Source organism: Cyanistes caeruleus, chromosome 1, assembly GCF_971803275.1.
Source record: "Cyanistes caeruleus chromosome 1, bCyaCae1.hap1.1, whole genome shotgun sequence".
Taxonomy (NCBI): Eukaryota; Metazoa; Chordata; class Aves; order Passeriformes; family Paridae; genus Cyanistes; species Cyanistes caeruleus.
Genome location: NC_141701.1, coordinates 152,617,094 through 152,633,120, shown reverse-complemented (window position 1 = coordinate 152,633,120; position 16,027 = coordinate 152,617,094). Strand labels below are relative to the sequence as shown.

The 16,027-nt window shown below is 69.0% G+C and overlaps 1 protein-coding gene across 1 annotated transcript in view; it reads left to right on the top strand.

Annotated features, from left to right (window-relative positions):
- The first annotated feature begins 5,165 nt into the window (after positions 1–5,165).
- Positions 5,166–16,027, top strand: part of KCNH2 (potassium voltage-gated channel subfamily H member 2) — a 34,558-nt gene continuing 23,696 nt past the window's right edge. Inside the window, exons 1-5 of the mRNA XM_086852098.1 lie at positions 5,166–5,731; positions 6,972–7,202; positions 10,918–11,082; positions 11,766–12,233; positions 14,502–14,716. Of these exons, the coding sequence (XP_086708224.1) occupies positions 5,656–5,731; positions 6,972–7,202; positions 10,918–11,082; positions 11,766–12,233; positions 14,502–14,716 (1,155 nt within the window). The 5' untranslated portion in view covers positions 5,166–5,655. The remainder of the gene's footprint in view (positions 5,732–6,971; positions 7,203–10,917; positions 11,083–11,765; positions 12,234–14,501; positions 14,717–16,027) is intronic.

Below are 16,027 nucleotides of genomic sequence, written 5' to 3'. Positions count from 1 at the left end.
CTCCACCGCCACCGCCACCGCCACGCGGCGTGGGACACACCGGGGACCCCACCGGGGGGTGTCGGACCCAGCTGAGCCCCGAGCCCCCGGCATGCGGCCATGGGGAGGGAGCGATGGCACCCCCAGAGTGGGACACGGCACTCGTGGAGGGGCCATGGCCCTTGGGGGGACTTGGGAACCCACATGACACCCGGGTGGGACACAGCCCTGGGGGGAACGTGGCACTGGGGGGAGGTGTATGGCACTGGGGGGAGGTATATAGCACTGGGGGGAGGTATATGGCACTGGGGATGTATATATGGCACTGGGGGGAGGTATATGGCACTGGGGGGATATATGGCACTGGGGGTGTATATGGCACGGGGGGTGTATATGGCACTGGGGATATATATGGCACTGGGGGGAGGTATATGGCACTGGGGGGATATATGGCACTGGGGGTGTATATGGTACTGGGGGTGTATATGGCACTGGGGGGATATATGGCACTGGGGGGGTATATGACACTGGGGGTGTATATGGTACTGGGGGTGTATATGGCACTGGGGGGGGGGATATATGGCACTGGGGGGGGGATATATGGCACTGGGGGGGATATATGGCACTGGAGGGTGTATATGGCACTGGGGGGTGTATATATGGCACTGGAGGGTGTATAAGGCACTGGGGATTTATATATGGCACTGGAGGGTGTATATGGCACTGGGGGTGTATATGGCACTGGGGAGGGGATATATGGCACTGGGGGGGGATATATGGCACTGGGGATTTATATATGGCACTGCGAGGGTGTATATGGCACTGGGGGTGTATATGGCACTGGGGGGTGTATATATGGCACTGCGAGGGTGTATATGGCACCGGAGGGATTTATGGCACTGGGGGGGGGATATGGCAATGGGGGTGTATATGGCATTGTGGGGTATATGGCACTGCGAGGGGATATATGGCACGGGGGGGGATATATGGCACTGTGGGTGTATATGGCACTGGGGGTGTATATGGCATTGGGGGGTATATGGCACGGGGGGGGATATATGGCACTGGGGGTGTATATATGGCACTGGGGGGATATATGGCACTGGGGGTGTATATGGCACTGGGAGGGGATATATGGCACTGGGGGGATATATGGCACTGGGGGATATATGGCACTGGGGGATATATGGCACTGGGGGGGGATATATGGCACTGGGGGGGGATATATGGCACTGGGGGTGTATATGGCACTGGGGGGAGGTATATGGCACTGGGGTTGTATATGGCACTGGGGGGGGATATATGGCACTGGGGGGGGATATATGGCACTGGGGGTGTATATGGCACTGGGGGGATATATAGCACTGGGGGGGGGATATATGGCACTGCGAGGGGGTATATGGCACTGGGGGACATGCATGGCACCCGGCGGGGGGACACGTGGCACGCGGGGGGGACACGGTGCTGAGGAGGACATGGCACCCACGGGGGACTCGGAACTGGGGGGACACGCGAGGTGTCGGGGGAACATACACGTGGCACCGGGGTGGACATGGCACCCTGGGGACACAAGGACGGCACCCAGAGGGAGGACACGACCCTCATGGGGGGCACACTGGGGGGGCCGCGGTGGTGGCGGGGACCCCCATCCCGGCCACAGGATACTGTGCCCCCCCCCCCCTTTGCACCTGGCGATTGGGTGTCCCGGGGGGTTCCCGGGCCGCCCCCAGCCCCACGGCCGTGGGGCGGATGTCCGGCGGGGACCCCCCCCCCCATTTCCCGCTGCTTCCACCCAGTTCCGGCCATTGACGCGCTGGGCGCTACCGGGGAGCCCCTGCTCAGCGCCCCGGGGGGGCTGCGGGGGGAGCGCACCCCGCGACCCTCCGGGGGGCACCCTGGGAAGCCGCGCGGGGTGGGGGGTTCACCCCCGCCCTCGGCGGAGAGGGTACCACGATGACCCCGGAGTGGGGCGGGGGTCGCGGGGGTCGCGGGCCCGGGGGTCCGGGGCGGGGGGTGCTGTTGGGGCGCGGGGGTGGCGGGGGGTGCGGGGTCCCCCGGGTCCCTCCGGAGGTTCGAGGTGGGGCTGAGCCCGCAGCTCACGCAGCGACGGGAAACCGCGCCCGGTGCCGGCTCGGCGGTTCCTTCCTGCGGGGGGGGAGCGGGGCGGGGGCAACCGGGAGGGGCGGGGCGGGACCGAGACATCGCATGGGGGGCACAGCCGGGGCGGGGACCCCCGGGGGGACACGGAGCGGGGTTCCCTCACCGCGTCTCGGGGGGTCCCGGGCTGCCGCCCCCGCCCCGGGGTGTTCCCGGCCCGTGCGGGGGGACAGGCCTGTCCGTCACGGCAGAGCCCACCCGGCTCTCTGCCCTGCCCGGGGGCGGGACTCGGGGCGGGCGGGGGCCCGGGAGGGTCAGGCCTCGAGCCCCCCACAGCCCCTCCGAATCCACAGCCTCCCCTGCCTGTCCCACGGCCTCCTCCGGCCCCACGGAGCCCCCGCGGCCCGCCCGGACCCCACAGCCCCCCGCCCGGCTCGGCTCAGCCCCGCATGGTCTGATCGGTCCGGTCCATCCGTTTGTGCCCGGTCAGTCCGTTTGGTTCCGGTCGGTCCATCTGGCTCTGGTCGGGCCCAGCGGATCCGTTCGGGTCCGTTCGGGTTCTCGAGTGGCCGCTCAGAGCCGGTCGGGGCCGGTCGGGGCCGGTCGGTGCAGCCGCTCCGGTCGGGCCCGGTTGGCAGAGCCAGCCCGGTCAGACCGGTTGGTTCTGTCGGTCTATTCGGGACCGTTCGGGTCCGGTTGGTCCAGCCGGGTCCCGTCACTCCGGTCGGTCCCGGCCCCGCGGCGGGGCCGGCGCCACTTTCAGCACCTGGGACAGAGACCGGGAGCGGCCGGGCCGGCGTGAGGCTCGGGCCGGCACCGGGACCGCGCTGGGACCGAGCCGAACCGGCACCGGCACTCGCGGCTGCGCTGGGCTCTGGCCAGGACCGACACCACGACTGGAACAGAACTGAGACTGCACTGGGCTGAACCGGGACTGGGATCGGCACTGGGACCAGAACCGTGCTTGTGGCTGGGATTGGCCTGGACTGGGACAGTGCTGAGACCCTGACTGGACCGGGACCAGGACGGGACCAGGACCGGGAGCGGGCTGGGATTGCACCGGGCTGTGAAGGAGCTGGACTGGTCTGAAAGGGGACCAGGACTGGAATTTGAACTGGGACCAGGACTTGGAGTGCACTGCACAGGACTGGAACTGGGATTTGGATTGGATGGAGACTGGTACTGGGACCAGACTGGACTGAAACTACACTGGAAAGGGGACTGGGATTAGGATTTAACTGGGAATGGGACTGGGACCACAAGTGGACAGGAAAGGGCCTGGATGCTGAGACTGGGACTGGACATGACTGGGAGTGGGACAGGAACTAGAAACACGACTGAGACTAGAATTAGGATTGGATAGAGATTAGGATTAGACTGGGATCAGGCCTAGGACAGCGGCTGCTCTGGGGCTGGTACTGGGGCTGATACTGGAACTAGACTGGGAAGATGTTTAGGCTGAGCCAGGATGGCAGGGCTGGCGCTGGGAGGCTCCCACCAGGACGCAGCTGAGGCTGTGCCTGGAAGCTTTGCTGCTGCCCCACATGGCCCCGCGTTCCCGTGTCCAAGTGTCCCACTGTCCCTGTATCTCAGTGTCCTGGTGTGCCAGTGTCCCCATATCCTGAAATCCCAGCATCGTGGTGTCCCACTGTACCTTATTCTGGTGTCTTGGTGTCTCAGTGTGCCCATGTCCCTGTGTCCCCGTGTCCCTGTAACCCAGTGTCCCCATGTCCTCGTGTCCATGTGTCCTCAGATCCTGATGTCCCCACATCCCCATGTTCCTGTGTTCCCATGTCCCGGTGTCCCCATGTCCCCGTGTCCCTGTAACCCAGTGTCCCCATGACCCTGTGTCCATGTGTCCTCAGATCCTGATGTCCCCACATCCCCATGTTCCTGTGTTCCCACATCCCAGTATACCTATGTCCCCGTGTCCCCATGTCCCCATGTCCCCATGTCTCTGTGTCCCCATGTCCCCGTGTCCCTGTAACCCAGTGTCCCCATGACCTTGTGTCCATGTGTCCCTGTGTCCCTGTGTCCCCGTGTCCTCATGTCCCCATGTCTCCGTGTCCCGGTGTCCCCGTGTCCCCATGTCCCGGTGTCCCCATGTCCCCGTGTCCCTGTGTCCCCATGTCCCTGTGTCCCTGTAACCCAGTGTCCCCATGACCTTGTGTCCATGTGTCCTCAGATGTCCCCACATCCCCATGTTCCTGTGTTCCCACATCCCAGTATACCTATGTCCCCATGTCCCCATGTCCCCATGTCTCTGTGTCCCCATGTCCCAGTGTCCCCATGTCCCAGTGTCCCTGTAACCCAGTGTCCCCATGACCTTGTGTCCATGTGTCCTCATGTCCCCATGTCCCCACATCCCCATGTTCCTGTGTTCCTATGTCCCGGTGTCCCCGCGTCCCGGTGTCCCCGTGTCCCCATGTCTCTGTGTCCCCGTGTCCCCGTGTCCCCGTGTCCCCGTGTCCCCGTGTCCCCATGTCCCCATATCCCCATGTCTCTGTGTCCCCATGTCCCCGTGTCCCCATGTCCCCGTGTCCCCGTGTCCCCATGTCCCCGTGTCCCCGTGTCCCCATGTCCCCGTGTCCCCATGTCCCCATGTCTCCGTGTCCCCATGTCCCCGTGTCCCCGTGTCCCACCTGTCCGGGTGTGTGTCCTCTCTGCACAGGGGGGCGGGGTCCGGGGTGTCCCCCCGGCTCTCGGGGGTGCTGCGGGGATCGGGGTAGGGGGCGTGGCTCGGGGGTTGCGGGCGGGGCCAGAGCGGGGCGGGGCCAGAGCGGGGCGGGGCCAAGGCCCCCGCTGGGCGCCCCCGGGCGGGGCGGGGCGGGGGTCCCCGGGCCCCCCCGCGGCCATTGGCTGCGCCCGCGCTGGCCCCGCCCCCAGCCCCGCTGTCAACACGCAGCGCCCGCCGGGCCGGGCCGGGCCGAGCGCACGGACCCGCCCGAACCGCGCCGAACCGAGCTCGGCCCGCCCGCGCCGGGCCGCGCCCGCCCGAGCCCGCCCGAACCGGGCCGGGCCGAGCCGAGCCCGGCCGAACCCAGTGCAGCCGAGCCCGGCCGAACCCGGCCCGACCGAACCGCGCCGAACCCGGTCGAGCCCGCCCGAGCCGGGCCGGGCCGGGCCGAGCCGAACCAGCCGAACCGAACCGAAGCGGGCCGAACCCCGCGGAACCGAAGCGGGCGAGCCCGGCCGAGCCCAGCCGAGCCCGGCTCAGCCCTGCCGTTCCGAACGGAGCCGAACCGTTCCGAGCTGTTCCGAGCGGCGCCGAGCGCGGGGCGGGGGCTCGGTCCCCCCCGGTCTCTCCGTGACTAAATAAGGCCGATGGCGCGGCGCGCACCGGGCGGGTAGAGCGGGGGGGGGCTCGGCCCCTCCGGCTCCCCGCCCCGGACCCCCCCGGCCCCGCGGCACCGCACCGGGGCGGGCGGGGTCCGGCCCCGGGCGGGGAGGGCCCCCCCGCTCCCCGGGCCCCCGGAGCGGCGCCGTCCTTGGCTCAAGGGCAGCGGGACCCCCCGCGGCGCGGGGCCCCCCCCGGGCCGGCCCCCCCGCCCCGCCGGCGCTGCCCATGGGCCCGGCACGATGCCGGTGCGGCGGGGGCACGTCGCCCCCCAGAACACCTTCCTGGACACCATCATCCGCAAGTTCGAGGGGCAGAGTGAGTGGGGGGCGCTGGGGGCGGGGGGAACCGGGGGGGGCCCGAGGGGGAACCTGGCGGGGGGAGCGCCCGGAGAGGGGATTGGGAGACAGCGGGGAGCACCAGGTGTGGAAGGGAGTGAGGGGACCGTGGCCCCGGCTGGGTTTGAGGTGCTGGGGGACAAACCCGCCCGGGGGGGACGCTGCTCGCCCTGGAGTCCAGGAGTCCCCAGCTTGAGGGGGGTTGGGGTGACGGGGACAAAGCTGCTTGGTGGGGATTACTGCCCACCCTGTCCTCCAGCAACCCCTGGCTCAGGGGGGCCAGCACTGGGGCTTCCCCACGGTCCCCGAGATAGGGAGCCCCCACCAGCAGCTCAGGCCGCTGTGGGATTGGGGGTCCCAGCTGGCAGAATGGGGGGTCGGAAAAGTCTGGGGGTTCCCAGCACCTCTCTGGGGTCAGGCCCTGAGCATCCCCCGCGCTGGAGATGGGGCAGTGATGTGGGGGAACGCTGCCCCGTGGGTCGGGCTGGGGGTGCCACCCTGCTGGGGACAGGCTGTGCTTGGGGGGGTCAGCCTGGCTGAGCCGCTGCCCTCAGGGTGTGGTGGGGGGTCCCAGGGTCCCCATGGTTGTGGAGTCCCTAAGGGGCCTCTGCAGTTGTGGGGGTCCCCGTGGTGATGAGTCACTGCTTGGGGTCCCAGAGTCCCTCCTGTCGTGGGGTTCCTGTTGTGGGGTGTCTGTAGTGGCTGGGTCCCTGCTGTTGTGGGGTCCCTGCTGTTGTGGGGTCCCTGATGTTGTGGGGTCCCTGATGTTGTGGGGTCCCTGCTGTTGTGGGGCCCCTGATGTTGTGGGGTCCCTGATGTTGTGGGGTCTCTGATATTGTGGGGTCCCTGCTGTTGTGGGGTCACTGATGTTGTGGTGTCCCTGATATTGTGGGGTCCCTGCTGTTGTGGGGTCCCTGCTGTTGTGGGGTCACTGATGTTGTGGGGTCCCTGCTGTTGTGGGGCCCCTGCTGTTGTGGGGTCCCTGCAGTGCTGGCAGCCCCTGGGTCCCTGTTGTTATGGGGTCCCTGTGATGGTGGGATCCCAACAGTTCTGGGGTCCCCATGGTGGTGATGCCACCAGCTTGGGGGGTCCCTGGGGAGCGAGCGGGATGACTCATGAAGTGCCACGGACGGACGGACGGACGGGCAGGAGCCTCCCTAGGGGCTGCTGGGCCAGGGGTGCCCTGGCCTGAGCCGCCCATCCCATCCCGTCCCCGCCAGGCCGCAAGTTCATCATCGGGAACGCGCGTGTGGAGAACTGCGCCGTGATCTACTGCAACGAGGGGTTCTGCCGGCTCTGCGGGTACTCGCGGGCCGAGGTGATGCAGCAGCCCAGCACCTGCGACTTCCTGCACGGGCCCCGCACCCAGCGCCGCGCCGCCGCCCAGATCGCCCAGGCCCTGCTGGGCGCCGAGGAGCGCAAGGTGGAGATCTGCTTCTACCGCAAGGATGGTACGGACAGGGGACCGCAGGGGACACGGGGACAGGCAGGGACGGGAGGGCTGCGCCGAGGAGAGCGGCTGTGGGAGCACGAGGTGGGGAGCTGCTTCTAGCAGGAGGACGGTCCTGACCCCCCTGGGGACACTGGGCTGGGGACAGGGGGGCGGCAGGCTCAGGGACAGACCTGGCTGGCAGGAGCTGTGCGCACAGGTGGGGACCCGAGGGACTTTGACAGCCCCGGGGCTCCGCGGTGCTCCCCAGGGACCCCCACCCTGCGAGTGCTCAGCCCTCCCCGGTGCCGTGATGGGGCCCCAGGAAGCCTCAGGCTGTGGGGCCGGGGTTGTGGGGTGCAGTGATCCCCAGCAGGGCGTGCTGGGCTGCAGGGAGGCCGCGTCACTTGGAGCAGGGACAAGGGGACAAGGGAGGAGTGGGCTGAGCTGGCATCGGCCGTGACAGTGGCACCATCCCGTGGGGGAGTGGGAGTAGCCGGTGACATCCCGGGGGTCCCGGGGGTCCCTGGGGGCTGTGCCCCACAGAGCCCGGCCCGGGCCTGGCTCCCCGCATCGCTGGTGCCGGAGTTTCCCCTGCCCGTGGCCTCGTGCCAGTGCCAGGTGTCGCGGCTGTCACCACGGCTGTCCCGGCTCTGGGCACGCGGCCCCGGTTCCGGTGCTGGAGTAAACAAAGCCGGTGCCAGCTGCCGGCGTGGCCGCAGAGCCGCCGTGGCCCCGGGAGCCCTGGGGAGCGGGCTGGGGCCAGAGACGGCGCTGGGAGCCTCGTCCTGCTGCGGTGGCCCTGCCTGGCCTGCCCCGTGCCGTGCCGTGCCGGGCCGTGCCGTGCCGTGCCGTGCCGGGGGCTGTGGGGCGCACGGCTGCCCCCCCGGAGCCCTCGGGGTGACACTGAGCGGTGCCACCGGCGGTGCCACAGGGGTGGGGAAACGGGGCTGCAGCTTGGGGCCTTCCTGGGGTCCCCGGAGACCTCGACGCCCCCGGCTGCGCCTCCGAGCAGCGTGGGGGTCCCACCCCTTGCCAGCCCTTGAGTGCTGCCAGGGAGAGGTGGGATAGGGGCTTCCCAGAAGTGGTGAGGGGTCCCAGCCCCTGCCAGCCCTTGGCAACTTCTGCGGGGCCTGTGGGGAGGTGTGATGAGGGCTCTGGGGGGGCTCTGGGACCCCGCAGCGGGCCGGGGGCACTCCGTGGGGCGCGGCCGGGGCCCTTGGCAGTGAGCTAGCCCTGGATCCGGGGTGTCCTCCTCGCTCTGCTGGGCCCCTCGGCCTGGCTGCTGGCCCTGGGGGCTGCAGGGATGCCACCCCTCCCCCTAGCACCGTGCCGGTGCTGCCCGCCGCTGGCACGGAGGGTGCTCGGGGGGTTCCACTCCCTGCACCGGGACCCCCGGGCTCTGTGGGGCCGGGACCTTGTTACCAGTGCCTTCGGCATCCCCGGTGCTCCGGTGTCGCTGCCGTTCCGCGGGTGCCCTCGGGATCGTGTTGTGGTGCCGCCTGCCCCCCTGCAGCCCCCACCCCGAGCCCCTGGCGTGTCCCGGTGCCCGGTGCTGTGTCCTGATCCCTGGAGCCGCGGAGGAGCCGCGGTGGAGCCGCGGTGGAGCCGCCGCTGCTGCAGCCATTTGTCTTTGCGACGTGTTGTTTATGGAGCCGGGGATGCCGGGGGGTCACGGCGCCCGTGGGGCACCTTTGTCCCCGTGGAGACACCTCAGGGACCCCGGGCTGGATGGGGACAGGGAGGGGGCACAGACGCCCCCGATGGCCTTTGTGGTCCCCCTGTGTGTGGCCCCCGGTGTTGGTGCAGGGCGGGATCGGGGTCCTGTCACTGTCACAGCTCGGGCTGGGGGGGTCCCCCCGTGCCAGGGGGGTGTTCCCAGCCTGGCTGCAAGCCTGGGGGTGCAGGTGGCTCCTCAGTGCGGGGGTGCGGGTCCCAGGGCAGTGGGAGCGGGGATGGGGGGATGGGGATGGGGGTGCGGGGATGAGGATTGGGGGTTCGGGGATGGGGATTGGGGGTTCGGGGATGAGGGAGTGGGGATGGGGATGGGGGTGCGGGGATGGGGATGTGGGGGTTCGGGAGCAGGGATGGGGGTTCGGGGATGGGGATTGGGGTGTGGGGGTTCGGGAGCAGGGATGGGAATGGGGGTGTGGGGGTTCGGGAGCAGGGATCGGGGTACGGGGATGGGGATTGGGGTTCGGGGATGGGGATTGGGGGTTCGGGGATGGGGATTGGGGGTTCGGGGATGAGGGAGCGGGGATGAGGATGGGGGTGTGGGGATGGGAATGGGGGTGTGGGGGTTCGGGAGCAGGGATGGGAGTGCGGGGATGGGGACTGGGGGTTCGGGGATGAGGGAGCAGGAATGGGGGTAGGGGGATGGGGATGGGGGGTTCGGGGATGAGGGAGCAGGGATGAGGGAGCGGGGATGGGGATGGGGGTGCGGGGATGGGGACTGGGGGTTCGGGGATGAGGGAGCGGGGATGAGGATGGGGGTGCGGGGATGGGAATGGGGGTGTGGGGGTTCGGGAGCAGGAATGGGGGTAGGGGGATGGGGATGGGGGGTTCGGGGATGAGGGAGCGGGGATGGGGGTGCGGGGATGGGGTCCGTGGGGGTCCCCTCGCTTTGGGGGTCCCGGCGCCCCCTGGCGGTCGCGGGGAGCGGTGCGGGTGCTGGGGGTGCAGTTTGGGGGTGCGGGGGATTTGGGGCGCAGCTCTGGAGGTGGGAGGTGCACTTAAGGTGAGGGGGGCGAGGGTCCCGTTGCAGTGCGGGGGCACCTCTGTCACTGCGCTCCCCCCATTGCCCCCACCCCAGGGGTCCCCCACGGCTTCTGCCGCCGCCTGCACCCCCGGGGTTCCCCCATCGCCCCCCCGGGACCGGCCCCCATCAGCAGCTGGACCGGGAGGGCCGGAGCTCTCCTCGGGGACCTCGGGGTTCCCGCGGGGCTGGATGAAGCCGGCGGTGTCGGTGGCTCCAATCCCCTGGCGGCGGCGGCTCGGCGACAGCTCCGCGGTGGCCCGGGGCCACCCTGTGCCACACCGAGCTGGCCCCCGGCCCGGGCCCCGCGTGCGCCGGGGAATCCCCCCGCCGCGGGCACGGGAACGGGGACAGCGCCAGCTGGCAGCCGCCGTGCCAGCCTGCCGGGCCCGCTGCCAGCCGGGGGACACCGTGCCGGGGGGGATCCGCTGCTGCGGCGTCACCCGCGTGTCCCCCCGGGGTCCCCGTGGGGTGAGGGGTGCGGGGGAAGCAGGACGCCCCCCCATCCCCCAGAGGTTGCCCCGGGCTGCCCTGACCACCCCCAATTCCCCCCGCCCCCAGCTGTGGCACCGGATTAACGCCCCAGCTGTTAACGAGTTCTGAGCGGCTTAACCCTGCCCGGGGCCCCCCCGGCCCCCCCGGCCCCGCTGCCCACGCACAGACACCACATCTGGGGGGAGAAAGGGGACTCCCCCACCCTTCCGTGCCTCAGTTTCCCCCGAGGTGCGGCTGCAGAGGGGCTGTCTGGTGGAGTCGGTGTTGGGGGGCAGACGGGGGGCAGGAGGGGGGGCTCATCAGGAATGGGGGGGCAGGAGGGAGGGGGTGCTCCCCAGGCCGGGGCTGGGGGGAGGAGGGGGTGCTCAGCAGGGACAGGGACAGGGACAGGGGCAGTGTCCCTCTCCCAGGATGTTTGGGGCCGGGCAGGGGTGCACCCCCGGGTGGGGTGCCATCCCCCCGTGTCGCCGACGCCCCCTCCCCGCAGGCAGCTCCTTCCCGTGCCTGGTGGACGTGGTGCCAGTGAAGAACGAGGATGGCACCGTCATCATGTTCATCCTCAACTTCGAGGCTGTGAGGGAACCTGAGCCTGGGGAGACCCCGACCCCCAGCACCAACCACTGGGTCACCCCGGCCCCCTGGGGCCCTGCAGGTATGGGGGCACAGGGACCCCGGGTCACCCCCAGCTATGGGGGGACAGGGACACCACATCACCCCCAGCTGTGGGGGGACAGGGACCCCGGGTCACCCCCAGCTATGGGGGGGACAGGGACACCACATCACCCCCAGCTGTGGGGGGACAGGGACCCCGGGTCACCCCAGCTGTGGGGGGACAGGGACACGGGGTCACCCCCAGCTATGGGGGGACAGGGACCCCGGGTCACCCCCAGCTGTGGGGGGACAGGGACCCCGGGTCACCCCCAGCTGCGGGGGGACAGGGACACGGGGTCACCCCCAGCTATGGGGGGACAGGGACCCCTGGTCACCCCCAGCTATGGGGGGACAGGGACCCCGGGTCACCCCCAGCTATGGGGGGACAGGGACCCCTGGTCACCCCCAGCTATGGGGGGACAGGGACCCCGGGTCACCCCCTCCTGCTGGACTCCTGCAGGGGGAATGGGGTCAGTGCCACCGGGCTGGTGGCAGCCCCGTCCCCATGTCCCGGGTGTTGCTATGGGGCACATGGGGAGAGTGGGCAGCACCGTGGGGAGGGGGTCACACCCTGCCCCTGACCCCAAGCCTGACTCCCGGGTGCAGCCGGTCCCTGCGGCCGAAGCAGCACCACGGTGGGGATTTGGAGCCGGATCCTGAGCCCGGTGCTGTCCTTCCCCCCAGGACGCAGCCGGTCCCTGCGGCTGAAGCTGCTGGCGCTCACGGGCAGCCGCCAATCGCTGCCCCCCGAGCCACCGGAGCCGCCGGACGTGGTGGTCGTGGACCCCGGGGTCATGGAGCCGCTGGCCATGGACCTGGCCCTGCCTGCCAGCGACTCGGGCCCCGAGGACGCCTCGTCCTCGCTGGAGCCCGGTGTTGGGGACCGTCCCGAGGACGAGGCGGCGCTGATGGGGAACCCCGAGGCGCCGGTGCCGCAGTCGTCCCCGCGGGCCGAGCGCCTGGCGCTGGCCTTTGCCAACCACAGCCTGGCCAGGAGCCGGTCCCGGGAGCGCCGGTCCCGGGAGAGCCTCCGCAGCCTGCGCCGGGCCTCGTCCGTCGATGACATCGAGGCCATGAAGGGCGACGGGGACAAGCGCGGCCACAACCGCCACGCCAGCGCCGGGGCCGGCCTGCACCGCGGCTCCAGCACCGGTACGGCCGCGCTGGCACACTGGGGACATCGCTCTTGGGGACATCGGGGCAGCCACAGCCACAGCCCCTGGTGACACCCCCGTCCCACTGCCCCGCAGCAGCGCCTGGGCTTGGGCTAGCAGGGGCTGGGGACCCCCCATCACCACCCCCGGACCCCTGAGACACACTGAGCCGCGGTGTGGAATCACCCTGGGAATCACCCTGGGAATCACCCTGGGAATCATCACCCTGGGAATCACCCTGGGAATCACCCTGGGAATCACCTCGGGAATCACCCTGGGAATCATCACCCTGGGAATCATCACCCTGGGAATCATCACCCTGGGAATCACCCTGGGAATCATCACCCTGGGAATCATCACCCTGGGAATCATCACCCTGGGAATCACCTCGGGAATCACCCTGGGAATCATCACCCTGGGAATCACCATGGGAATCACCTCGGGAATCACCCTGGGAATCACCCTGGGAATCATCACCCTGGGAATCACCATGGGAATCACCTCGGGAATCATCACCCTGGGAATCACCCTGGGAATCATCACCCTGGGAATCACCATGGGAATCATCACCCTGGGAATCATCACCCTGGGAATCATCACCCTGGGAATCACCCTGGGAATCACCCTGGGAATCATCCTGGGAATCACCCTGGGAATCACCTCGGGAATCACCCTGGGAATCACCCTGGGAATCACCCTGGGAATCACCCTGGGAATCATCACCCTGGGAATCACCCTGGGAATCATCACCCTGGGAATCACCCTGGGAATCACCCTGGGAATCATCCTGGGAATCACCCTGGGAATCATCACCCTGGGAATCATCACCCTGGGAATCACCCTGGGAATCACCTCGGGAATCACCCTGGGAATCACCCTGGGAATCATCACCCTGGGAATCATCACCCTGGGAATCATCACCCTGGGAATCATCACCCTGGGAATCACCCTGGGAATCACCCTGGGAATCATCACCCTGGGAATCATCACCCTGGGAATCACCCTGGGAATCACCCTGGGAATCACCCTGGGAATCACCTCGGGAATCACCTCGGGAATCACCCTGGGAATCACCTCGGGAATCACCCTGGGAATCACCCTGGGAATCATCACCCTGGGAATCACCCTGGGAATCATCACCCTGGGAATCACCTCGGGAATCACCCTGGGAATCACCTCGGGAATCACCCTGGGAATCACCCTGGGAATCACCTCGGGAATCACCTCGGGAATCACCCTGGGAATCACCCTGGGAATCACCACCCTGGGAATCACCCTGGGAATCACCCTGGGAATCACCCTGGGAATCACCCTGGGAATCATCACCCTGGGAATCATCACCCTGGGAATCACCCTGGGAATCATCACCCTGGGAATCATCACCCTGGGAATCACCCTGGGAATCATCACCCTGGGAATCACCCTGGGAATCATCACCCTGGGAATCACCTCGGGAATCATCACCCTGGGAATCATCACCCTGGGAATCACCCTGGGAATCACCCTGGGAATCACCTCGGGAATCACCTCGGGAATCACCCTGGGAATCATCACCCTGGGAATCACCCTGGGAATCACCCTGGGAAACATCACCCTGGGAATCACCCTGGGAATCACCCTGGGAATCACCCTGGGAATCATCACCCTGGGAATCATCACCCTGGGAATCACCTCGGGAATCACCCTGGGAATCACCCCGGGAATCACCTCGGGAATCACCCCGGGAATCACCTCGGGAATCACCCTGGGAATCACCTCGGGAATCACCCTGGGAATCACCCTGGGAATCATCACCCTGGGAATCATCACCCTGGGAATCATCACCCTGGGAATCACCCTGGGAATCATCACCCTGGGAATCACCCTGGGAATCATCACCCTGGGAATCACCCTGGGAATCACCCCGGGAATCACTCTGGGAATCACTCTGGGAATCACCCTGGGAATCACCCTGGGAATCACCCTGGGAATCACCCTGGGAATCACCTCGGGAATCACCTCACCGGCCCCAGAGCTCGTTAAGCGTGTTAAGATAAGGGACAATTACTATAATGATATTAAATGTAACCGAGAGCAGCTCTGCAGGTCCCTGCGGGCCGGTGGCACACGGCTGGGGGTGTCCCCCCTGCCCTGGGAGCCGCGGGATCCCCCGGGGACAACGGGACCCCCGCCCCAGGAGCTGGGGGAAGCTGGGGGAGCCGCCGGGGGCTCCGGGGTGTGTGAGCCGCGGTGGCAGTCCCCCGGCTGTGACCGTGTGTCCCCGCAGGCGCGGTGGCCGCTGTGCGCAGCGCCCTGCTCAACTCCACGTCGGACTCGGACCTGGCGCGGTTCCGGGCCATCGGCCGCATCCCCCAGATCACCCTCAACTTCATGGACCTGCAGCCGGGGGGGCTCCTGGCCCCGGCCCCGGCCCCCCGCCCCATCATTGCCCCCACCAAACTGCGCGACCGCACCCACAACGTCACCGAGAAGGTGACACAGGTGAGACCCGGACAGGGGACGCGGGGACAGGTCACACAGGTGGCCCCAGTCGCGCCGGGGTTGGGCGGTGCTGAGCTGCCTGGGTGATGCTGGAGGTGACTGGGGGTGCCCAGGCGCGGCTGAGCTGGCTGGGGTGCACCGAGGCGTCCGGACATCCCAGTGTGATGTGGGCAGGCTGTGGCACGATGGCCAAGCGGTGACAAAGTGTCCGAGCAGTGACGAGATGTCCGGGCAGTGCTGGAGGTGGCAGAGTGCTGCCAAAGTGTCCGGGTGATGCCAGAAGTGTCCGGGCGGTGCCAAAGTGAGCAGGTGGTGCTGGAGGCAGCCGGGCAGTGCCGAGGTGGCTCGGTGCTGCAGGGGGGGCTGGCCCGGGGGTTCTGACCGTGATGTTCTGGGGCGGTGGGTGCCGCGGCCGGGGGCATCTGCTCCGGGACAGTCCCCGGGGGTTCCCAGCGAGAGGCAGGGGGCAGATACTCGCTGGTACCGCGGTGCCCCCAGCCCGGTGCCCCGGTGCCCCCACCCCGGTGCCCCCAGCCCGGTGCCGGTGCCCCCAGCCCGGTGCCGGTGCCCCCAGCCCGGTGTCCCCACCCCGGTGCCCCCATCCCGGTGCCCCCACCCCGGTGCCGGTGCCCCCAGCCCGGTGCCCCCACCCCGGTGCCGGTGCCCCCACCCCGGTGCCCCCAGCCCGGTGCCCCCAGCCCGGTGCCCCCAGCCCGGTGCCCCCACCCCGGTGCCCCGGTGTCCCCAGCCCGGTGCCGTGCTGCCGGGCACTGGCGGCGCCCGTTAATCCGCTCCCGTTGTGTAACCGCCATCTGCCGCGGGAACAGGAGGCGCCGCTTAATTACACCCTGAATTCTCGCCGCTAATGATCCGGGGGTGGCGGCTCCGGGCATCCCGGGAGGGCTGTGCGGGCGGGGGGAGCCGCTGCCTGCCCCGCCCCGCGGTGTCCCCGGGATCCCGCGCGGCCACGCCCGGGGCTGTCCCCGGGGTCCCCGGCAGCTGCCGGGGGACGGAGCAGCCCCGGCGCATCTGCCCGAGCCCCTCGGGGCGCCCCCGGCCCCGCACCTGCCCGCGCACGTGAGGGGGTCCCGTGGGAGCCCCGTTCCCACCTGGAGCCCCAGGCCCCGCTGCCGGGCGCTCGGTGGGGTGCGGGGACCCTTCTGTGGGGCGGCACCCCCCCACTCCGCATCCCGGACCCCCCAGATCCTCCCGGAACCTCTCGGCTGCCTCGGCCGTGGTTATTGTGCCACCAGGGTGACGCTGAGCTCTCCCTGCCCCCGCCGTTGCCACGGGGCCCGTGAGGGGACACGG